This window comes from Carassius carassius, chromosome 24, assembly GCF_963082965.1.
Source record: "Carassius carassius chromosome 24, fCarCar2.1, whole genome shotgun sequence".
Lineage (NCBI taxonomy): Eukaryota > Metazoa > Chordata > Actinopteri > Cypriniformes > Cyprinidae > Carassius > Carassius carassius.
In genome coordinates, this window is record NC_081778.1 from 20,371,728 (window position 1) to 20,395,625 (window position 23,898).

The following is a 23,898-nucleotide window of genomic DNA, read 5'->3' on the forward strand; positions in this document are numbered from 1 at the left end:
ATTGCATTTGGATGCCATAACTACTAAAGTCCTGTTCATGCCAAGGATGATAACCGTAGACCTTAGTCAGGGCATCATATTTAATTTTTGACAGGAATGAAAACAAGACTATGAGGGATAGAAGAACGGTGCATTCAATGGATTCTGAAGCTGTTTAACAATTAAATCTAATGTGATGAATTTCATCAATCCAATCTGATGACACATTGTTCTAAAAAAAACATTCAGTAGATTAAAAACTCCATAAAACAGTTCTGAAAGCTGTGAAATGTAGATGATCTAGGACCTTTATATAAAGCATGCAATTGTAAATACTGTAAGTCTATCCCTCACAGTTTTATTTTCATCCATGTTAAATTATGCAAAATAATGATAACGTTTAATAATCATTCAAAATCTATTAGTACAGGGAAGTCTACACCACAGTAAAAATGACAGAGGAACATTATTTAAGTAACTTTCAGAGCAGTTTTTTTTACACCTAATAAATTATAAAAAACATTCATAGCCAATGAAAATTTTTAAGAGCATTCAAAGTGGCAATGACCTGTAGTGTGCAATTATAAAAAAAAATAAAAAAAGATTGTCCAGTGGTGTGTGGACACTAATAAAGTTATCATTCTTGGTGTAAACAGTCCTTAATGTTTCCTTCTAAAAGATGACGCTAGCAATGCTTCACAGACAGCTGCTCACAAACATGATTGAGATTAGGCAACTGTCACTCCATTAAAAAAGAAAAGGCTGTTCTGTACACACACACACACATACACACAGATGGCTGGTCAGCACGTGCCTGAAGGAGGGCAGAGCAGTGACCCTCAGCTGGACACTATGGCCAGGTCAGTGACACTCAATCCATCCTTTAAGGCCAGCTGCTACTAGTTCTGTGCTAATGGCACCTCCCCAAACACACACAAACACCCTTAGGCCCCCTCAATCTGCCTACACTGACCAGTGAAAAGGCAGGGATGGGATGGGGTGGGGTGGAGGACAGCTGGACACTCGCCACTCTCCTGCCTCCTCAGGGGGTGTCCTAGTGTGTGTGGGTACATGTGAGCAAGAGAAAAGCTTAATAGCCTGGTGTGGGTGAGAGCAATTGGAACCAAGAAGAAAAAAAGGAGCAAGTCTGGCACACATATAGACCCCACAGAGAGACAATTAGCAAGTTACCAATGACCCATTTTAGTTGGCCACCTGATTTCCCCCTTATATTTCATTTTCTCGTAAGCACTGTGACAGAATCTATCACCTGACGGCAAACCTGTGTGATTTAGCATTGTGGCTACTTTGGCTAAAGTACCCCAGCAACCGTAGGTCCAATGATCCACAGCTCCAGGCTTTCCAGTACAATGGGCCAGGCTGAGCTAGATGGTCAATAAATCAATAGGTCACTCTCACACGCACACGTCACTGCAGGGCTGAGAGGCCACATGAAACTACCATTGATTGAAGGGGGTAGGGAGAGTTTTGACAGTCAGAGCTGTGCATGTGTGTGAGGTTATGGGGCTCACCTCAATTCCTAACACTGCAATAGGGAGTTCAAAACAGCCTCAGTAATGCTTACACACTTAAACACACACACACACACACACACACACAGCAGAGGCGAAAGATCTTGGTGTGCCTATACTCTTTTGTCAGAACACACATTCTAAGTGAATGAAAGCCTTTGAGCTCTATCTCAGACTGTTCTTATATAACTAGGAATAGACAATATATTGATAACTGGTTAATTTCAGCTTTTTTATCTGTATTATTGATATTGGATATTTAATAAAATAAATTTTTATATTTAAATTACCTTTGCCGTAATCTAAAACTCACTGAAAATGTATCTTTAAAAGCGATAATAGTTTAATAACATTGTTAAAAGTAATCTTTAGTTAATCTGGAAATGAACATAAATTTTTCATACTGTACATTATAATATTGTGATACATAAATGTAGCATTTAAAGTGATTAATTTTAGTCTATAGGGTTTTATTTTTCATTTATTTTAACAAAATTAAATAGTGTATAATTTTAATTTTGGCTGTTTATTAGTTAAATCAAATTTAAAAGATTATCAGAATTGGTCAGAAATAACAATGCATCCCCAATTTAACCATTTTAAAGCTCCACTGTGCCTCTTAAAAATAAACCTTTATTGGCATCAACGGTTCTAAAAAGAACAATGAATATCCATGGTACCTTTCTAAATGCACAATTTATATATATATATATATATATATATATATATATATATATATAGTGGAAAACATGTTCTTTAAATTATAAAAACGTCCTTTACACTAAGAAAAAAAATGGTTGTTTTAAGTGTTGTTCATTGAAATGTTCTTTGGGGAACCCAAAATATTTCTTCTATGGCATTGCTGTGGACCTTTATTTTTAATAAGAGTGTAGGCTGATTATACATTATTATACATCAGCTTTACTGAGCATCTTATTTAACTTTATCATACAAAATTAACCCATGTTCTATGTCATTACTTTTTTTTGCCATTTGACTCCTTTAATGCAATCCATATTCGAATAGATTGTGTCTAAAACGATTCCTGTGTTAAGTTGGCTGGCTTCTAGTGTTAAGTTGTCTGCTGATCCGCTCTTTGTTGCAGTGTTTTGCTCACTCATCCACTTATTGAAAAAAGCCTTAGACTGTTCTTTTCCAGCTCTCTTTTATGACCTCATCAAATGAGCGGCTGCAGCATTGAACATGTTTACTTGACCTGCAAATTGGGGTCAACATAAAGTAAAGGCCTGTACACTTGAGCAAAGAACACAAGCAAATAGTTCAATTCAATTCAATTCAAGTTTATTTGTATAGCGCTTTTTACAATACAAATCGTTACAAAGCAACTTTACAGAAAATTATGTTTCTACAATATTTAGTAGTAGCTAGAAGTTTGTGCACGTTTGACAGGATTTTAGAAAAATAAAAATAATAATAATAATACAAGACGTAGTCAGCTAGATGATGAACTATCAATATTTTTAATTAATAGTAGGCTAATTGTATGATGCAGTCACACATGTAGCAATAATTGTTAGTTCTGTTTGTTGATTCAAGGTTAGGATCATCTGGGGTCCTCTGAGGGTCAGCATCATCTCTTCTCAGGTGTTCTGGATCCAGACTGGAGCTTGTGTAAATCCTAGTTACCACGGGATGTAACTCCCGTGGCAAAACATAGAAACAAAATAGAGACATCATTAGCATAGCTGCTGATCCAACAAAGTAAAATTAGTTTAACCCAAGCTAAAGAATAAAAATGCAGATGCAACTACACTCACAATTTAAGAGATACATTATTCGAATGCTTGGCGAAAGAGATGCGTTTTTAATCTAGATTTAAACAGAGAGAATGTGTCTGAACCCCGAACATTATCAGGAAGGCTATTCCAGAGTTTGGGAGCCAAATGTGAAAAGGCTCTACCTCCTTTAGTGGATTTTGCTATCCTAGGAACTACCAAAAGTCCAGCGTTTTGTGACCTTAGGGTGCGTGATGGGTTGTATTGTGGCCATTAAGTCATTGGATATTGTTCACACCAACAAAATCTTACACTGTACGCTTTTTGGGGAGAAAAATGCAAATTGCACTGTAAAAAAAAGTAAAATACATAACATAAAATTGTATAAGATTAACCCTTTTTGAGTGACCCTTAAACCAGCACAAGCTGGCAGGGACTAGCACAAGGTGGCAGGGAGTAGAAGACAGGTGTAAATAAACGCCGGGGTTCTGTCCTTGCTCGGTGAGTTGCCATGGCAACAGCTGATAGAGCATCCTATCGATCGCACTGTCCAGTCTGAATTGTGCAGCCCCTGAACCCACGTTTTTTTCTCTGTGTGGTGATGGGTGTGGATCAATACCAGATATTGTGTGCCTCTTTTGCCTTGCGTCTCTCATGGCCTCCATAATAGTGGTAATGATAGTGAGAGGGAAAGAAAAAGAAAAGGAAGAAGCCTGAATAAATGGTAAAAAGACAGCTGGATCTATTTCGTCACAAATGCAAAGAAAAAAAATCACTTCCTTCTTGGACCGAGAGACACGCTCTTAAAAACAATAGACAGCCATCATGACACTTTGCCTGTATTATTCACAAGTACTGTGCGGCACTCCAGAATTGCTACACACTGTACTGTGACACACACAGAATTCGGTTTCGCCATAATGGAAAATGTCAAATCTGATTTTTACACACATCTCCCTGTCTGCATATGCGAACAGCCACACAGCATTTACCTAATGTGAGGCCATTTAGTTCAGCCATTGCTTTGACTGTTATACAAATCAGAATGGCCAGGAAGACCAGGCTGCACCGGTTCAGCAAGAGCTTGTGAAGGAGAGCGAGGCACGGAGAAGGACCTGCGGGAGCTCGTTTAAATCTGGCCTGAGGGATCCCTCCAGCTAGGGGTCATGGTTGGAGTCGCAGCACACTGGATTTAAAGGTGGGGCTCCTTAAGGTGCCTCTGTTGCCCCGAGGCACAGCCATCACAATTCCTGCAGTGCTGGAAATGAAAGCCAGACTAGGACAAAGGCCCTTTCCTTGCTTATGGCCTCTGCTCAGAAAAATTACTCAAATGATTGAGATGTCGGTTACATCTTTCTTTTTGCCTCTGTCCTTCCCAACAACACCCTGTGAGTTTAAGAAGAATTACTGAATGGATTGACTTCTTGAGTAAACATATAAAAAAATGTATTGTATTAATTATATATAGACTAAGATAGGATACAAATGCTACCACTAAAAGCTTTAAAATTTGATATATATATATATATATATATATATATATATATATATTTTTTTTTTTTTTGCATTGCCTACATTAAATACATTAGTACAGTTCTATTTGTGTTAAAGCAAATATTTTAGAGTATACCGACTCACTCCATATGTTTGCTAGAACGTTGTCCACTGATATATTTTTTTTTAACATGCATAAACTTCGGTCATCCCAGGCTGAGGAGTCCTTGATCTCTAGAGACTCGACTGAAGTCGCTCAAGCTGTTTTTGTGTTTCAATCAGTGCTGCATGGATTTGGCTGTTCGCCTGCAGTACTGAGCTCTTTGCAGCGGTACAAATGTAAATCTTTGCTCCGCGGGGATGGAGTGTGAGGGCGAGCGGAGTGGCTGCCCTCGCATCCCTGCGAGATGAAAACCCATCCACTCAGAGAAGCACAGCAGCTACCGGGGCAGAAGTCAGGCGCGGTGGGGCCAGGCATGTGGGAGAGAGAAGTGATGGAGGGAAAGTTTTCTCTGCCTCCAGCACTCTGCATACGTTGTGAGAGTGAGAGCCTGCAGTGAACTTGGCAGCACACTTCAAAACTTTATGGAGCAGACATGCACACTGCATTCTAATACAAACTGTGTCTTGATTCGTGATTCGGAATTCTTGAGATTCGTCAGACGCTATGCCTTTTTTAATTCTTGGCTCGCCGATATAAGATTTTGCTCGCCTACATTTTGTTTAAAGAGTGATTTCTCATTGGGTCTGCTTTTTTCTTTTTTGTTGGTCTACTTGAACATCTAGCCTACAGATTAAATCCTGCTGTTTCTAGTCAAATATAAGACAGATAGCACTGGTCATGGATCCATTGGTGGGCAGTTTCAGTATTCAATTCCAGTTCCAAGTTAGCGAGCCACTCTGTCCTGTCCAGGAGCTCCATTCACTTCACACTCAATAGTTATTTATCATCCAACATATTAGCCATTGCAGTGTCGATATGAAGTCCAGTGCTGAAATTAGTCAGTGCCAAGTCTGTAACTACAGCCCAAGGTCAGACACACACTCCACTGACAGGAGTGATGGTCCGCAGCTCACAGGCACATACATCCAGCCCAAGGTCAAGTGTACGGTACTGATATTTCAGAGGGAACACACGTGTAAAACACTCTGTCATGTTGAGGGATGCCAAGTATGAATTCAGCTTGGTTGTGACTCGTGACACATTTTATCTCATGGATACCAATCGATAGGGTAAAAGTGGAAGCCACTCTAAAAAAAAAGCCTATACTTTTTTGTTTTTGCTTTGCTAGTTTGGTCATAGATAAAGGTGCAATTTTAGTTCACATTTGATTTCTCTCAGCTTTCAAAAAGGTACAAATATGAACACTTTGGCTACTAATATGAACATTTCATGTACAAATATGTACCATTTAGGGGTAAATAAATGATTAAAGAATTAATAAATACACTATAAAAATATATACACTATCAAAACTATCATCTGGAAGGTTGTGTGTATTCATTTGAATATAAAATGAATATCTGATACTCAAACTGAAATTATCCTGTGCTTTATTGCATTGTGAATGTTTTGTTTTCCTTCTTTAAAAAATAAATAAATTGCACTAAAAGTTTAGCTAAGCTGCTAAGCTGAAGATTTGCTAATCAGAAGCAAAACATTTTCTACCCTTCTGGCAAGGTCAGGGGATCACAATCCCCTGCTAAATGTCCGAAGCCCCCCTCTCAGAAGTCCTGAGGGGTGATATTAACCCCCCCCCCCCCACACACACACAGACAGATACACAGCCTGAAAGCAGCTAACTTGGTTCGATTGCTTGATCCAAACTCCACTCCACTACCCTCCCCCTGCAGGTCTCATTTTATATTGTACTTTTAGGTCCAAACTGAGATGTTTGCTTCATCCATGCGAGTACAAACATGACTACTAACAGCTGCTGTGTTCCAGGACGCTAAATGGACCAAACTCTGATGTCATAAACAAAAGCTCTTGTTTGAATGGGCAAAGAGGAATCTGTGGTTTCTGATCAGTGACAATTCTAGTCCCAAAGACAGCAAAGCCTGAAAGCATGATATTTGGAATATGCAATTTGGGAGATTTTTAACAAAATAACATTAAAAATTGTATTTTAAAAAGCTGATTTAGCTTCAAGAAGCTTGCTGCAGGTGCAAAATACAGGAAGATTCAGGCCACTATTCTCAACTTTACATCAGACAAATGTTGCTAATACTTTTATAGATTAATTTTTTATATATTTAGACAATTCAACAAATTCTTATTTTCACTGGAAAGATGTTACATTGCTTAGCTGTAAAGAACAGCATCAGGAAACAAAACCAAATCTAGTTTTCTGTTCAAACGAGTCTAATATCTGTACTTCTCTAGACATACATTCTAAAATTCATTATTTATTATATCACTCAGGTTCAAGTATATCCATATAACTGTCTGTTTACTAAAGAAGGCTGCATGTTATTTTATTGGAATCACTGTTTTAATATACTCTGGCACAGTACATGCTGCCATCTAGTGGACTGTTTACATTTGTACATGGTACTGCAGCTGCAGTGACTTTTGTCATGCTACTTAACATTTCTAGGCAAAAATTGATCTGATAGAAAACTAACATAAATAACAAAATACAAAATTAATTTGTGCACTCCTCAAGTTATCACAAGGCAATGAACCATAAAACTTGTTAACAATGCATTTCTTCAACTGAATGAATCAAAAAATAAATAAACAGCACGTGTTAGTATGTTGCTGTGTGACTGTACTAGAAAAAACTGCGAGTGTACAAGTCAATGTTATTTAGGTACACTGACTTTGCGTTTCTTCAGGGCAGATGGCTGGGGATCTTGGCTCAGAGGGAACTCTAACTGAGAGATCTGCAGACAGAGGAAGTGTATTTAGGTAAATTAGTTATTCAGAACAAGAAACCTGTTTTTATTTGTTTACTTCACATTTTTTCCTGGCTCTGATTGCATGATAGAGTCACCAGAATGTTGCATGTAACTAAACAGGTTTTTTTTAAACTGTTCACAAAATTCCAGTGATCAGGTAAAATATGTGATAAAAGTCCAGTCAGATACAGATATGGGCCATGGGCTGTCTATTTCCCACCTGAGGCTCAAAGATGCGTCCGCTCCTGGTCTTCCTTGCGTTCATCTTAAGATCAGCAGTTTTCTTTACCAGACTGTCCATCTAAAATACACATAACATAATTAAATACAACTTTCTCTCATACACAGGCCACTAGAGCAGGCTGATAACTTACCTGTGTGTGTGTGTGTGGTGAATTGTGTAACACTATCTTTGCATTTGTTATGTCAAGATCCTCCTTGCTGCTTCTGTGAGCCCGTTGGGAGTTTTCCTGAGTTTCTGTAAATGAGACAATGAGCAAAAGTTGCTGGGAGTTGGTTGCATTTTTCTTGATTGATTCATGCTGATCTCATTAAACTGCCAAAGCATAGTCTAATATTCACCTGAGTATTCAATGCCAGCATCAGTGATGACTTTCTCCTTTGTCATACACTCCTGCAGTAAAAAAGTCCATAATTTGAGATTAATTCTCACATTTTGTAATGGTAAGGCAGAAAAGGAAATGAGGACATATCAGCTAATTATTAAAAATACCCCACCTGCTGAACAGAGGTCTCAGACGTCATTCCATCTTCAAACATTTTCAAAGACCATTTTGTACTCACACATACTTCCTCTTCCTCATCAAACTGTTCATGCACATTAAAAAAAAAGCATTTGATCACTGCTTAACATCATTGATTTTATATATATTTTTTCTACCAGACAGATCACTAGACGTCTAGCTTCTTTATCTCACCGGCTCAAGTCTCTTGCGCTCAGTGGTGACGTTCATTCTGAGACTATGAAAAGGTGTGACCACCTCTCCCATGGTCAGATTTACTGGTTCCCTCTCAAATATCAAAGTCTCATTGTCATCGTCCTTGAAGCCAGGTGGCTGATACTCCTGAGGGGTCACTGAAACACAAATACACAGTGACACTGAATAACACAATATTTATACCAGAGGTGACCAAACGATTTATGATGAAAAGACAAAAACCAAACTAGATTAAGAGATGTTGGCCAAAGGTAAATGTTGCATTATATTCAACTATATTATATAGAATTTCTATTTTTAATCAAATTAACTTATATTCTCTACGTCGCAATCTAAAAATGAAACAAAAATTTTTAATGTTTCAAAAATGTAGAAATGAAGATATGTGTCAAGGGCATTTTCTCCCATTTTTCCCTCCTCTTGTGATATGATATGCCAGGCCAAATTGAAGGTCATCACTGGCCAAATTTGGGCCAAAGGCTCTTGTTTGTGCATCTCTGATGAACTTTATGTTATGTGAAGATCAGCAAAGTATCCAGTGCTTTTAATTATCCAAAAAAATATTGAGTTACACAATTACTTATCACATACTAAAAATAAATAAATGACAAACACACGTCTACATGGACAACTTCCTGTACATGGCAGTGTCTGTGGCAGATAGCAAGGTAGATTTACCTTCATCATAGTAGAAGAGTTTCATGTTGAGGCAGACGTTGTCAGGCAGTGGGCCGAGATTTTGCATCAGCATGTAAAGCTTGCGCACTAGCAGCATACTGGATTTCTGGGTGTTGTCACAGGCCATTTTAGTCAGACTCTGTCCATTTTTGCTGGAAACACAGACAATTAATATAGTCAGTATGCAGTCACGTGTTAGCATATAATGCTATGGAAGCTATATATGTTGGGGTAAATACAGTAAGTTAGCGATTGTAAACCATCAACTAGTTTTGATAACTGCTCAGACAAAAATGTCACCTCTCAAAGTCCATCTGAGGTCCATTCTCTGTGTAATTGATTTTAAACTGGTAGCATTCAGTCACTTTCTGCAGCACAAGAAATGATTGAAACATGAAAATGGAAATTCAAGTCTTACATAAACAAGGTTGTCATGCACCGATTTCATTTATAATGTATTATATTCAAAGAAAGATTAAGTAACATTAAAGTATGACATTCAGCCAAACAAAGAGACAACATCTGATTACCTGTGGATTGTCTGGATCACAGTAAATCTACAAGTAAAACAGTAACATTTTTATATATATATGTAAAAAAGACATATATAATATATAGCATATAAACTGTCATACTACATCATACAATGTACAGTTTTAAACTGATTACTGTTTGTTTTCAAATCCATTAGTTAATACTCACTGATAGAAGAACCATTCGTAGCTGATAAAGCAAAGCAGATGCATAAGGTCAAAAGGTTACTGTGAGTGATGATCAGTATGTGTCTTGTTACTAAACATAATTGAAAACTACAAAAATACACAAGAGTGCAAAATCACAAACTTACGTATCTTCTTTGAAGTGCATCAAAACAGCCCTGCAACCTGAAACAGTGGAGGTGAGATACTCTCCATGCAGCTCAAACCAGATGTTCTCCAAACAGATTATACTCCCAAATTATGTATTAATATGTACTTTAAATTTTAATATACATTTGTCATGGAGGGAATGTGAAAACATGACTGCGTGTCAACTGTCCACTTACCACTGCACAATCTGCTGAGCACCAGGACAGCTATGCTCTCGCAGTATAAGGACTTTCAGCTCTTTGAAAAAAAAAACACAAATAATAAAGATAATAAAGATTTCTGTAACCTGTTTCACTTAATGTATAATTTTTACCTCCAACATATTTGCGACCATAGGCCTTTTCTGGGAAAAGACCCCTGAGGTAAGTGATGCTTGAGACAGCAATGGCTAAAAGTTTCTTCACAAGCACCAGTGACTGCTGTTCGGTGGACACCACATCAGGCAGCATCTGACAGCTCTACACACACACACACACACACACACACAATTGGTAAGCAAGATATTATTAGGTTAACAACGTATGAAAAGACTAGCAAACGCCTAGACAAGCCAAAATTAAAATAAGCGTCACACAGTAATGTTAGTAATGTATTTGCGCTAACGTTAACTTACATGTGAGAAAACTAACGTTAATCTTTAACTGTTACGTTACCTGAAAAGGGCGCAGTTTCTGTTCACATGCCATGATGATTGTAACAGATTACCAGTAAAAAAACAAAAAATAGCATCTAAAAACATAATGTGCGATTGTCAGTTTTTGCCTTTGGAATCAGACCAAATGTTCTGTTGCTCAACAACAGTACATAACAATGTTAAAAAAACAACAACGTCTTACCAGATGACAATAAAGATCTTAAAAAAACTTGTAAAAGAACAACAAATATCTACTAGTATTAAATTATGTAAAACTGATGATAACAAGTAACGTTATACTGGCCTATTTGATCTCAACCGACTTTTTTAAACTGTCAATCCACCGACCGTGCGCGAGACTCCCGCCATAAAATTCTCAGTCCGTGACGTCATGCAAAAAAGAAGTGCCGCAGAAACAGTAGATAAAAAACAAAATGCGACTTATATTATTATTATTTTTTTGACTAATTATGTGTAAGTACTACACAAACAAGCAAGCATAGGCTTATGCAAAAATATTCAATGCAGGAATAAAAATTATGCCATTTTTAGAAAAGCGCTTACTACGTTTTTAGCGGTTTTTAGTGATCTATTCGTTTTACCAATACCGTTTATTTATTTATTTTTTCCTTCTACATTTTGTAAATTGTCTTGGGGGCACTGGTGTGAAAGCTGTTATACAGTTTTCATATAAATAAATAAATAAATTAATTAATTAAAAACCGTAAATCAAAATGGTGTCTGACACTTAATGTCATCAACGCACTGTTAAAAGTATTAAATGTCATTCTTTCCTGAAGCATGACAAACCTGAAAAATATAATAAATTTGGGGTAGGAGATTACAGATTAAACGCCAGTGCACGACTGATGTATTGTAAATGAAGTCTACTAAGGCCCAGGCCTTATAATTACCATTTCAGTTAACAGTAATTACAGGGTCTTTTCTTGTATGATACATATTAAAAACCTGTCATTTATTGAGAATTTTTATAAACATCTACTGTAGATTTTAATATTATTTAACAGTTTAAGTTGTCCTATATCATGTTTATTGTTGTGTGAGCTCGCAAAATCATTGTAGCCTACCATTGGATACTTGTTTATTTTGATACGACTATTTGAAATCTACTTGCTGATCCTCCTGTCTCTCAAACATCAAACCAGATTCCTATTGGCTCTTCCGCTGCGTGATCGTCCTCCAAAATGACGTCACTGCAGCGAACGCCATTTTGATACTGAACACCGCGGGTGGAACAGATCGGGCACGAATAGACAGCAACATTTTCACTTAAACACGCTGATTACTTGGTCAGCAAACGCCGAACAGCCATGTCATCAGATAACCAGGACACGGAGACGCAGTCGGAGCAGATGGACGAGACTCAGGTGGGCATTAGAATCGGGCTGCGCCTCGCTCGTTGCAGTCAGCAGTGGTGTCAGTTTTCGTCCACTATCATGTCATTACAAATAAAGGCCTAATATTAAAATTACTGATTGCTTATTGCTCATCGATAGCTTTAACACAGAAATCTTTATGAATTTTGCTATTTTGATTTCTGAGCTGTCAACTGCATGGGTAGTAGAACGAGGTGATAGACATGCATTTCACAAGCACGAGCCTCCTTTTGATTGGTTAGTAAGCTCAGACGTCATGAAATAACAGTGTTTGATTGGTTTATTTTGTTACTCGGTTTTGTAACACTTACTTAAACCTGATGGTCATGTTTACATCATGTTTCCGCATAATGTAGTCAAGTGGCCTTTTATTGTGGCCAGACAAAGGCACACCTGTGCAATAATCTTGCTGTCTAATCAGCATCTTGATATGCCACACCTGTGAGGTGGACGGATTATCTCAGCAAAGGAGAAGTGCTCACTAACACAGATTTAGACAGATTTGTGAACAATATTTGAGAGAAATAGGCCTTTTGTGTACATAGAAAAAGTCTTAGATCTTTGAGTTCAGCTCATGAAAAATGGGGGCAAAAACAAAAGTGTTGTTTATAATTTTGTTCAGTGTAAATATAATGGGCAATGTATTATGTCAACAAAAATTATCGAGGTCACATACATATATTGTGCAATAAGTCGAAATATTGATTATTGCGACAGGCCTATTGATTAGTTCATCTCCAGAGTCTCTGGGTCCGAGTCGTTCATTGTTTTCTCACCTCACCAGTCAGATCAATATCTTGTAATGTGTTATATTTAGGAATTATTAAACTGATTTTTCCCATCATACGGATAAAGTTTAAAGTAGTGCTGTATGATTATGACTAAAATCATAATTGTCAATTATTCCTTTGAAATTGTGATTTTTAATAACGATTAAATTAATGATGTTTACACCGTTATTTGAAGCAACTACATGCCATATTTTTATATGAAAATGAACAAGATGAAAACACTAACTGAAAATATTTTCATTGCTATAGTATTAAGCTTCAAATGTCAAGTGTACATTGGATTAGTTTCTTTTTTAAATACAAAGGTAAAAATATGCATGGTATTATAATGTTATCCTAAAACTAAAATTAAGACAATGGAAAAGCCCTTAAGATAATATGTAGAAAGAAAAAAAGGATCTTGAACATGCAGAATAACATAAGTGGACTTTGAACGAATAATTGCTGCTTTTGAACGATTATGTAATTGTGGCATCCATAATTGTAATCGCGATTAGAAATTCGAATAATTGTACAGCCCTAGTTTAAAGCATTAACCAACTCTTTATGACCACATTCGTTATGGGGGGAATAAAATTACATTATGCAGTCATAATGGAAGCATGCTTAAACATCTGTACTGCAGTCTACATCATTAGCCCTCTGTAAAGGCCTCTGTCTAAACACATGATTCCTCAGCTTAGGGAAAAATGGAGGACGATTCAAAATGCAACCAGAGGTCCTTAATAATATGTAGGTTCTCAAATATTTGCAGGGCTCACAAAATTGCTAGCCCGACATCCTAGGGCTATTGTATCTTTCAGTCGGACTACCGAAATGTATTACAAATGTATCTTAAATAGAGGGTTTTCGTGGGTCCTTAAAAGTTTTTAATTTAGGCTAGTTGTATCAAATTGAAGGCCATAAGAAGACTTAAATACCTCAAATTAAATAATAATTCCTACATTTCTACAATAGGTCCTACATTTGGTGACAGAAAGACAAGAATGCATGATTATAGATTAATGTGATGATTATGCTTTAAAAGGCTTTAATTTGATTGCGTAAACAACCCTCTACGGACACCTTGGCAATTGAATTTTTTTTGACTTGCCAGACTGAGATATATATATATATATATATATATATATATATATGTATATGTGTGTGTGTCTGTGTGTGTGTGTAAAATGCCACCGTTTTTTAAATATCTTAAAGTACTCTCTTAATATCAGTCAAGCATTATTATAATCAAGTATTATTTAATAATAGAACTGTAGTCATTAGAAATAAACTTGATAACCATGTTTGAATAAATTTTAACTGGACTGGGGGTGGTGGTGCTTTTTGGGTAATTCAGTGTTTCTGTAAAAAAAAAAAAGAAAAAAAAAATTGGGGAAAAAAGCTAACAAAAATACCGACAAGATAATGATACGAACTCTACTAATAAGAACTATAAAACGACTAAGGATTAATGAGCTACTGGATACATGAATATTAGTCAGGTTTTGTACGTTTGCTTGAACTGATTTGCTGAAATCAAAACAGGGATGATAATAGGTCAGCGCCAGCCAATGAGATTGCCATTTGTGCATTAGCTCCGCCCACTATCGGGAAAAACCCGGCAGGTCTTAAACACTGAAGAATTCCAAAGCGTCGCCGTTATTTTGACAGGAAAATACAACAAAGAATATTGTTTATATGTAGATCATCAATTCTCTTTCTCTCTGTCTCTCTCTCTCTCTCTCTCTCTCTCTCTCTCTCTCTCTGCGTGTGTGTGAGAGAAAGCGACGGCGAGTCGTGCGCATTCACACTAGAGTTTACGGTACGTCAAATACAGATGTGTTGCACATCCATTGAGATGAACTGAAAAACAGCACAGATAGTTTGATGGAGAGTGAAACTCTGAAGCGCACAGTCAGAGAGTGTTTGGCGATTCAAAATATATCTAACCAAACTTATACTTAGCCTCCAACTTACAAACTGGCGAGTAAAATCTGAGTAAAATCTTATTAGCCATTGGTTTATATTAGACATAATTTAGTCGCCCAGAGTGAAGATTTAGTCGCATATGCGAGTGATTTACTCGCAATGTAGAGGGTTCATAAATAAGAGCGCTGCACGTTTCAAATTCAAAACGTGGCATGGGTGTTTTATATGAGTGTTATCTCTGAAAGGAATAAGAAAAGTTTTGAGGGCATTTTCATTTACATTTTTTCTATGCCTGATAATGTAGCATTTGTGAGTGCAGCGCTGCTTCGTTCACCTATTCAAGGAGCCCATCTGCTGTTTTTGTTCAGACCAATGCAAAAATCTACACATTGTTTTAATGCAGCACTCATGTACAGTTGTAAATATGAACCAGTGGTTCGAAAAGAAGCTAATGTGCCTTCTAAAAATCTAAACAATTAAGACAGTAAGATATTTATATTCACATTTGACTTTTCCTAAAAATGGTTTGAAGGATGAAATGTGATGTATATAATTTTTGTTTTGTGTAAACCTGTATCTGAACTGCAAATCTTTATGGTTTAATATGTTACCAGACAGTACTCTACCCCACTTTTACGACATTTATTTTATTTGTGCATTTCTTAAAAAGAGTTTAAAATCCTACAGATATCCTTTAAATTGTGAAATAAAATTCCTCCCTTGATATTTGTAGTTTAAATATTTTTGTTTTGTTTTAGGTTTTGTCTCCTATCCAGTGTTCTCCATTAAAAAATTATTTTATTTATTTATTTATTTTATTTGGGTTAGATAAATAAATTCATTTCGGGCTACCAAAACCTGTAGAGTGCCTGCTCGAAGGGCTACCAGAGATTCTGAGATTTTGAAAGCCCTGATTTGTCTTTTTGTAACCTTCTGTAATCTTATGTTTTGCTGTCCTATGTAGCTCAATTGGTAGAGCATTGCACTATCAAGCGCAAGGTTGGGTGTTCGATTCCCCCGGGAACACATGATAGGTAAAAATTGATAGCCTGAATGCACTGTAAGTCCCTTTGGATAAAAGCCTTTGCTAAAAAAAAAAAAAAAAAAAGACCTTTTGGCTGTTTTACTGTTCAAAACAATCATCTAATTTCACCACAACAAGACAGAAATCTGAAGATGTTTACAAATTGTCTAAACTTGAATGTTGAATAGTTTCAGTTGTGACATGATTTCCAGACATGCTGTTTGTTTATTTTAGATTGCATTCATATTGATACACATTAGTTTCAATATTTGGTTTCAATATGAATATGAAGTCAGAGACAATAGTGAAGTCAGAAAAAACACCTGGGAATTTAATGCCAAGTTAAACTTGCTGTACATTGCACAGAAATGTACCACACACTTTCTGGTAATTGCAGGAAGAACAATAACATGATGAAAGGGGTTTTGTTTTATTGTTTTCTTATTATATTGTGGGTGTGAGATTTATTATTCCGAGTTTTGAGTGTTGATTTTTAGTTTGTTCCTTCTTCCTCTTTATAGTCTTAGTAGGAAGACTAAATGAAAGCAGACCACTTTTCAATAAAAAAACTAATAAAAAAATGTCTCTCATACCCCTTTTAAAAGATACTTTTAATCTGCATGGATGTAATAATTGATGTGAACACATGACGGTAAACACTTTTATATTGTTACAAAAAATAAATGCTGTTCTTTTAAACTTTCTATTAATCAAAAAAATCCTAAAAAGGATTATGGTTTATAAGTATCATAGCTGTTTCTAACATTGATAATGAATGCTACTTGAGCACAAAATCAACATGTCGTCCATAGAAGACTGGAGTAATGGCTGCTGAAAATTCAGCTTTAACATCACAAGTATAGATTACATTTTAAAATATATTGCTATAGAAAACAATTATTTACATTGTAATAATATTTCAGAATAATAATGTTAACTGTATTTTTGACCCAAAAAATGTATCCTTAATAAGCATAAGAGACTTATTTCGAAATCATAAAAAAAAAAAAAACTTACTAACCCCAAACTTTTGTATGTCAATGTACATATAGGAATTAATATCTAACTAATATATAATAATATCGCAATAAATGTTTTTCAGGAATCCCAGGACACAAACTCAAACCCAGTGCGGACAGAGGAGGCCAAATTGAAAGCAAAGTATCCCAGCTTGGGCCAAAAGCCAGGTGGCTCCGACTTCCTGATGAAGAGACTGCAGAAAGGGGTAAGTTTAAAAAAAATTAACAACTGAAGAAAAGCATGTTTTAAAGGCACTCATTCATATAGATTTTTTTTTTGCATTTTTTTGTCTCCAGCAAAAGTATTTTGACTCAGGAGATTACAACATGGCCAAGGCAAAGATGAAGAACAAACAGTTGCCTGCCGCAGCTGGTCCAGACAAGAACATTGTCACCGGGGATCACATTCCAACCCCACAAGACCTTCCGCAGAGAAAGTCCTCATTGGTTACAAGTAAACTGGCTGGCTAACGTCAGCCATAGGTTTTGAATAAACCCTCTTACCAAACTTCCAAAACCTCCCCAGCCCCACCAGACCAGCTTCATCAGGACTGGATATCAATTTATTTTGTTTTGTTTCTTTTAATTTGGGTGTAGAGTCTTGCTGTCATTTTAATTTCTACTCAGTAGGTCTAAGCATCCCAGCTCTGTTAACCTCTTCAGTGTCCCACATAGAGTAGGGATAAACTAAACCCTTGCTACTCCAGGCCCTGGTGGAGCATGATGCACTTTACTCCGTGTACCCTGTACATTAGTGATATTATGAACAAACCCCTGAAGACTTCATAAAATGCTTTTTCAAAAGATGCTTTTAAAATTTGAACAATTATTTAAGATTGTTTTAAAAGCGATTGTTTTCTATATAGACAATACTTGACAAGTCATTGGAACCAGATTACATTGGCAGCCCTCTTATGCTTCATAATGACAAATTATTGAATGTTTTTTATATATATATATATATATATATATATATATATAAAATCAGTGAACCGAATAGTCAGATCAATTTTGGTAAAGAGTGGCTGGTAGCTGTGTAGCCTTCATTCACACTTCTACCTCTCACTCTCTAAATATGGCTCAGTTGAACCAACGGCTGCTTACGACTGGATTGCTTTACTATTCTCAGCCTTCACCTTCCATGGTAGGGTCTGAGCAAGCAGTTCCAATCTTTCTGATTAGATTATTGTAATCGCAGCTTTTGGGTGTAAACAGACAATGTTGTAATCCACTGATAATAGCCAAGAGCAGAAATGGTCTTTGAATGTGGAATGAGAATGAAAGGGCCGTTAGAAAATGACATTTTCATTGCACAAAGAATGCTTTAAAAGATAAAGTATGTTCATAGAAAGTGGTGGCTATATGTGTTATATCTTAGGGCATCTGGATTCATTCAGCTTGTGTGTACACTAACAGCAGTGTATGCATTAATGGCATTAATGTGCGATTTATTTTGTGATATACAACACACATGTATTGTGATGCACATGATACCTTTGACCATCTAAGATAATGATGACATAATCATCTTGTCTTGTCTTATGAGGTGCGGAAGGAAATTTGCAGAATTGAGCAGCACCTTTGGTTCTATATTTGTAAAATATTTTAGACCTAAATAGTAAAATTCTCTACTTAAACTTGGACAAAGTTACATGTTTAAACATATAAAAAGTATTTGAAAATATTACCCATAGATTGCTTTGACATGCAGCTTATTTTCGGGTGTTTTATACCAACATCAGGGGGGGAATATTTTATCCTTTGACCCATTTATCCTCTGTGGTCTTCAAAAAGATACTCTTTTATCATCATTTATAAAAGTGTCCTTCAGAGGGCATGCATCTAGCTGCAGCATCTATGTACACTCATCTTTGTAGATACCTTTACAGAGCAAATCTAGACTGTCGTAGGCAGTCAATCTAAGTGTCTAAATCAGGATTTGCATAGTCTAATCAAGTTGTCCTTTCTAAAACCACATAGACTCGCTAACATGTGGCCTGAAGTTTTAAAAGAAACTGTTTAGCCATGTGAAGTTAACAAAAACATGTATATTAATGCATGTTATTCTTGGTAACAAAAAAAAAAAAAAAAACAATTATTGTACTGTCACTATGTAAGTCTCACTAGAGGTGAATTACATCAAAGGGATTGAATGTGTTTTTTCATGTATGGTTGAGGTGCTGTTGGCAATACATCAGGGAAAAATGATGGTCTTGCACTTCGTATTTGTCACTTGATGGTATGTGTGGATGTACAATGTTTCCTTAGAAGAATGCGTTATTGCACAATGCTAGAAGATAATCTTATTTTGTGCTGCAGCCAAATTGTAAATAGTCAAACTGTTCATCTGGTGTCATATTTGTGCATTTCGTCTCGCATTATCGTTCTCAGTTGTCTTTCCAATATTTACTAAGTTTGTGGTTTATCTTTTATTTGTTAATTTTGTGTGTCTGAATCTCTCTCGGCTTTGTGATGCAACATATTGACAAAAATATCATCAGTTCTATTGTGAGAAATGTAAATATGGAGGTTAAGGATGCTTCTATCGTAAGTAAAGAAAGCTTTTTTAATCGGTTGGATTAAATTCAGACAGTACTGGACTGAAATCCTTCCACTACTGCATTGTGATATTCAACTACATATTAACTCTAAATTTACAACTTAAGACACTCTCTATTAGACACACAAAGATGTATTATTTGCTTGCTTCATGAAGCTTTTATTGTAGCTTCTATTGTTTAATTATCTTATTTTTTGTGCCCCATTTAAATATTCTTTATTGTTTCAGATGTTTTGCTTGAATTACTTTGTGTTTGAAAGTGGATTTCCAGACGTTTCCAGAATCCTCTAGTCTCTCACAGTTATATTTAGGGAAGGATGGCGAATCGAGAAGTAAAGACAGATGTTTAAAATGAATACTGAATCTATGTCTGAAATTCAAATAAAGTTTTACATTAAAAGCAAAAACTCTTGAGTGGCACTTTTTTCTAACTAAATGTAAATAACGTCCATGTGTTTTCTTTTGTGGTATTAAAACATTTATATTATAATGTGAGTAAATCGATTGAACAGTTGCATACAAATATATTTGTGCGGCATAGATATGGCATAATGGCATCATAAAAAAAGTAAATGTTAAACGTTTGAATTGCATTTTTCAAGAGTATAATACTGCAATTCCCCGTTTTGATCAAAGAAACGATAACACCGATGTTGCCAATAAATTAAAACAACAAAGATGCTCGTGCGTCCATGGACGTTCAGTATAACACTCATAATAAACAGTATTTTTTTTAAGATAGTATTGTCTGCATATAGCCTATTTCTTGTAAAATATCTAGCGTGCCGCCGAACCGGTGTTTACTAGTTTCCAATTAATCTTGTTTGCTAAATTAAATGGGTCTCTTTGAAAAATAAAAACTGAATCGTAATAATAGATCTGAAGCTGTGGCTGCTCGTGATTTGCATATGTTACTTATAGGCTACATTCTTGAGAAGCACCCGGCTGCAGCCTGCAGATCGTTGCACGTGCAACCCCGCCCCATACCTACTCTGATTGGTTGGTTCAATCGTCTTTCATAGACATAAATGATAGGAAATGTGTGCGTAGTTAGTGTAGGACGGAGAATGCTGTTTAAAAAGCTAAAAACGCTGTACAGTTTTATAAAGCCTTCATAATGCACAAAAGAAGAAAAAAAACGCGCCATGTCCCTGAAATGACTGTTTTGTTAAATTAAGCTGATCTTTAGGCTAGCATACGAATATAGTAAATTAATTGGGTTGATTATCCGCAGTAAGACGATCAGGTCTTCAGATAGAAAAATAAATTATGAATTAAATAATTTTAGAAAATTGGATTATTTCATATCATCAGAGTATGAGAATGGAAAATGAAAGGGGTGTATCATTACTGTTTTAATTTATATAGCATGACAAGACAATTATTGTTACATATAATTATCCGTCATGCAGTTGATAAATGACACTGCAATATTCTAATGTGTCTGCCAATTCAATTTTTATGAAACTTTTAATTTTCTTTACTACATTGCAAAACATAGACTTTTTCTCCCCTTTATTTCAGGAAAATATGCTGCTCCTCGTTATTTGAAAGTGAAGAAATCGATAAACATTTATTTCTATCAGCCAGTGATGATTCTGAAAGGACATAGGCCTACCTGTAAACTGTTGCTATAGTAACGAACACAATTTCATGATAATTGTGCTCTTATCTTAGTGCAGTCTCACAGCCACTGTCAAATATTGAGATTAACTTTATAAAGTATCATCTATTTATATTAAATTGGTATCTTCTCCGATATACATTTTGTGTCCATTGAGCCGATTCTTTTCAATCAGCTGGAATGATTCGGGACATTCTACGTTTAATGTGGCTTAATGCAGTAAAACAGTATTTTTAAAAGACCAAACTCAGTAAACAAATTAATAATAAAGCATTCTATTCACTGACAGGCAGATGAGTCCAGAATAAGAATGCAATGTGTTTAATTACGTGTTAAGCATTTTCCTCCCATAGAAAACCATTAGACTAAAGGCGGGCGTAGGCTACACGGTGCGAATTCGGATGATCGGAAGATCGTATGTCCACGCACACGGCACGAGTGAGTTTATCTGAAAATCGTACGGACGAGATGATATACGACACGATTTTACAACCTGCGAATTCCAGAAGCAATCGCACGAAGTTGATAGACGCGTTCGACTTGAAGCACCGCTGCACGCACAGAAGGGACAGTGTTCGAATTGAGGGGGGGCTGGGGGGGTCCGGGACCCCCCATAAGCATCAAGGGACCCCCCATAAGGCCCAAAAAAATGACCTTGGGGGGTCCCCTGGTTTTTCATTAAAACTAAAATAGAAACAATATTTGACATAGCCCTATCTATCTATTTTTTACCAAAGTATTGCGCTGCCGCTCCATAGACTGTAAAAAGTGCCGCTCCCATAAAAAGCTACTTCAAATTAGATGTGCATCTGAAAATACGCTCAAGTGCGCCACACGCTGTTTTCTGAAGGAATTTACAGACTGCGGGCGCGACGTCGCTGTGTGATTGGCTGACAGAGTGATCCTTCGTCATTATTTTACCTCACGATAACGGTAAGATAATATTTCTTTGTTTTATGATTGTTTGGTACACCTAATTTATTGCTACTGAATAAGTGTTTATCTTAGAATCAGAGAATCACTTATAATCTTGGTCTGTCAATAGTTGTTTTTTTTTATCTTATGATGCTAGCTCACTATCGGCTTGTTAGTTGTAATTAGCCATCTAACGTAATTCTGAGAAAAATAGAATCTTGTTTGGAGCTAGCATTGCACCCATTCTGAATTAAACAAATCATTTTAAATCTAGTAACCTTAACTGCTCAAAAACAGTGTTAATTTAATTAAGGACATTATTACTGATGAAAATGTTCATCAGGTGAAGGCTTTTTTTGTGTCAACGATGATACAGCAGGGTTGCTAACTCTCACGAATTGTGCGTGAGACACACATGCATTGATTATTAGCCGAAGACAAACATGCAGATCAACCGTTTTTGTTATGAATTGTATCCTATTTTCCATTATTATGTATAGCCTAATACAATTAGTGTATTATTTAAGGTTAAGTGGAGAAAAGGATTTTAAATTCAATGCAAAGAGGCAAATTAAAGTCATTTTGTGGCCAGAAAAATAATAATTTCCATTTGCAATGCCATTGTTTACCCACTCTAATAAATATACATACTCTAGTTGCTCAAAAGAGTGTTGCAGGTCATAACTGCTTACTTATTTTTAGGTTTTGCATTTAAATAAATATTTAGACATGATCAAACACTAGATTATACATTTTAAAAAGATACTCGTATAAGCACACACAAGTGAATATTAATTAATGCAAGAAAATACTGAGTTTAACCCAAGAAAAGTAAGTACAGTAGGCCTATTCATGTGAATTGATAGTGAATCAAGAGATCAAAATTGATTAATGGTCATCAGCATCGTAATCGTATCAAATTATTTCTATTTTTTCCCTCTTGTAGAAACACTATTGTGACAAAACATATATTTAAACATATACTCTCATTCACCACTATAGAAGTTTACCCAACTATGACAACTTCTGCTTGAAAATATGAAAGGGTTATGTAACTACATTCAAGATAAATTAGTTTTTTTAATGAAATAAAATGCCTACATGTGCACTGTTCAAAGTATATCACCATTAATAACCTTAATAAGTAGCATGAATAACATGGAGTGCTTTCTTAAATATATTCACAGTAACGACAACAAATATAATATTACAACTTACATCTTACATTATTTTCTCAGATATGGACAAGGGAAAGAAGAGAAGAGCCATCTTGTTATTTCATAGATTTTTATTTAATTTTACATAGTAAATGCTCAGCTGCAAAAACATGTTATGAAACACACAAAGTAAATTAAATTCACAAGTAAAGTAAAGTAAATTATTTTATTATATGAAATAAATAAATACTAATAAGTATATTATTTGTTGTTGTTTTTTTTTTGGGGGGGGGGGGGGGGGGGGTTGGGGGGGTTGGGGACCCCCCAAGAGCTTTGACTCAATTCGAACACTGAGAAGGGATCACTGTATGACATTAAAGTACCGCGAGATCGATAAGAGAGCACACATATTCAATGCATTCGAATCGCTCTCGAGGTACTTTGATGTCATAGAGGTGATCATTCTGTGCAGCGCTGCTTCAAGTCGAACGCGCCTAACCCAACAGAACGTTCCCTTAACGTTCCCGTTTGGTTATTTTTTGGGGGAACCAAATAAGAACGTTCTGGGAACGTTCTCTATTGGTTGGTTTTTAGTAACCTAAAGAGAACGTTCTGGGAACGTTCCCTTCAGGTTATTTATTGGCATTTTTTTATAACCTAAATAGAACGTTCTGGGAACGTTCCCTTCAGGTTATTTATTGGCATTTTTATAACC

The 23,898-nt window shown here is 36.0% G+C and overlaps 2 protein-coding genes across 4 annotated transcripts; one reads left to right on the forward strand and one right to left on the reverse strand.

The window, feature by feature from the left end:
• Positions 1-7,529: 7,529 nt before the first annotated feature.
• On the reverse strand, positions 7,530-10,945 carry LOC132103662 (HORMA domain-containing protein 1). Of its 3 annotated transcripts, XM_059508758.1 has the most exons (14): positions 10,805-10,945; positions 10,465-10,609; positions 10,328-10,388; positions 10,130-10,166; positions 9,985-10,005; positions 9,813-9,839; positions 9,583-9,650; positions 9,283-9,434; positions 8,584-8,741; positions 8,384-8,473; positions 8,228-8,279; positions 8,054-8,123; positions 7,866-7,944; positions 7,530-7,630 (listed from the first exon to the last, which is right to left on the reverse strand). In XM_059508758.1, the coding sequence occupies exons 1-14, from the start codon at positions 10,835-10,837 to the stop codon at positions 7,550-7,552; spliced, it is 1,074 nt and encodes a 357-aa protein (XP_059364741.1). In that variant the 5' UTR covers positions 10,838-10,945; the 3' UTR covers positions 7,530-7,549. The 3 variants fall into 3 exon arrangements, with proteins under 3 accessions (XP_059364741.1, XP_059364743.1, XP_059364744.1); XM_059508760.1 differs by lacking the exon at positions 9,813-9,839; XM_059508761.1 differs by lacking the exon at positions 8,384-8,473.
• Positions 10,946-12,011: 1,066 nt separating this feature from the next.
• LOC132103129 (alpha-endosulfine-like) lies at positions 12,012-17,880 on the forward strand. The gene is made up of 3 exons (XM_059507972.1): positions 12,012-12,173; positions 17,011-17,133; positions 17,225-17,880. The coding sequence occupies exons 1-3, from the start codon at positions 12,117-12,119 to the stop codon at positions 17,396-17,398; spliced, it is 354 nt and encodes a 117-aa protein (XP_059363955.1). The 5' UTR covers positions 12,012-12,116; the 3' UTR covers positions 17,399-17,880.
• The last annotated feature ends 6,018 nt before the right edge of the window (positions 17,881-23,898 follow it).

Coding starts and splice junctions, on each gene's coding strand:
- LOC132103129 (XM_059507972.1), top strand. CDS start 12,117: ATGTCATCAGATAACCAGGACACGGAGACGCAGTCGGAGCAGATGGAC. Junction 12,174..17,010: donor AGCAGATGGACGAGACTCAG/GTGGGCATTAGA, acceptor AATGTTTTTCAG/GAATCCCAGGACACAAACTC. Junction 17,134..17,224: donor TGAAGAGACTGCAGAAAGGG/GTAAGTTTAAAA, acceptor TTTTGTCTCCAG/CAAAAGTATTTTGACTCAGG.
- LOC132103662 (XM_059508758.1), bottom strand. CDS start 10,837: ATGGCATGTGAACAGAAACTGCGCCCTTTTCAG. Junction 8,742..9,282: donor ACTCTTCTACTATGATGAAG/GTAAATCTACCT, acceptor TTTGTGTTTCAG/TGACCCCTCAGGAGTATCAG. Junction 7,631..7,865: donor GACGCATCTTTGAGCCTCAG/GTGGGAAATAGA, acceptor CTCTGTCTGCAG/ATCTCTCAGTTAGAGTTCCC.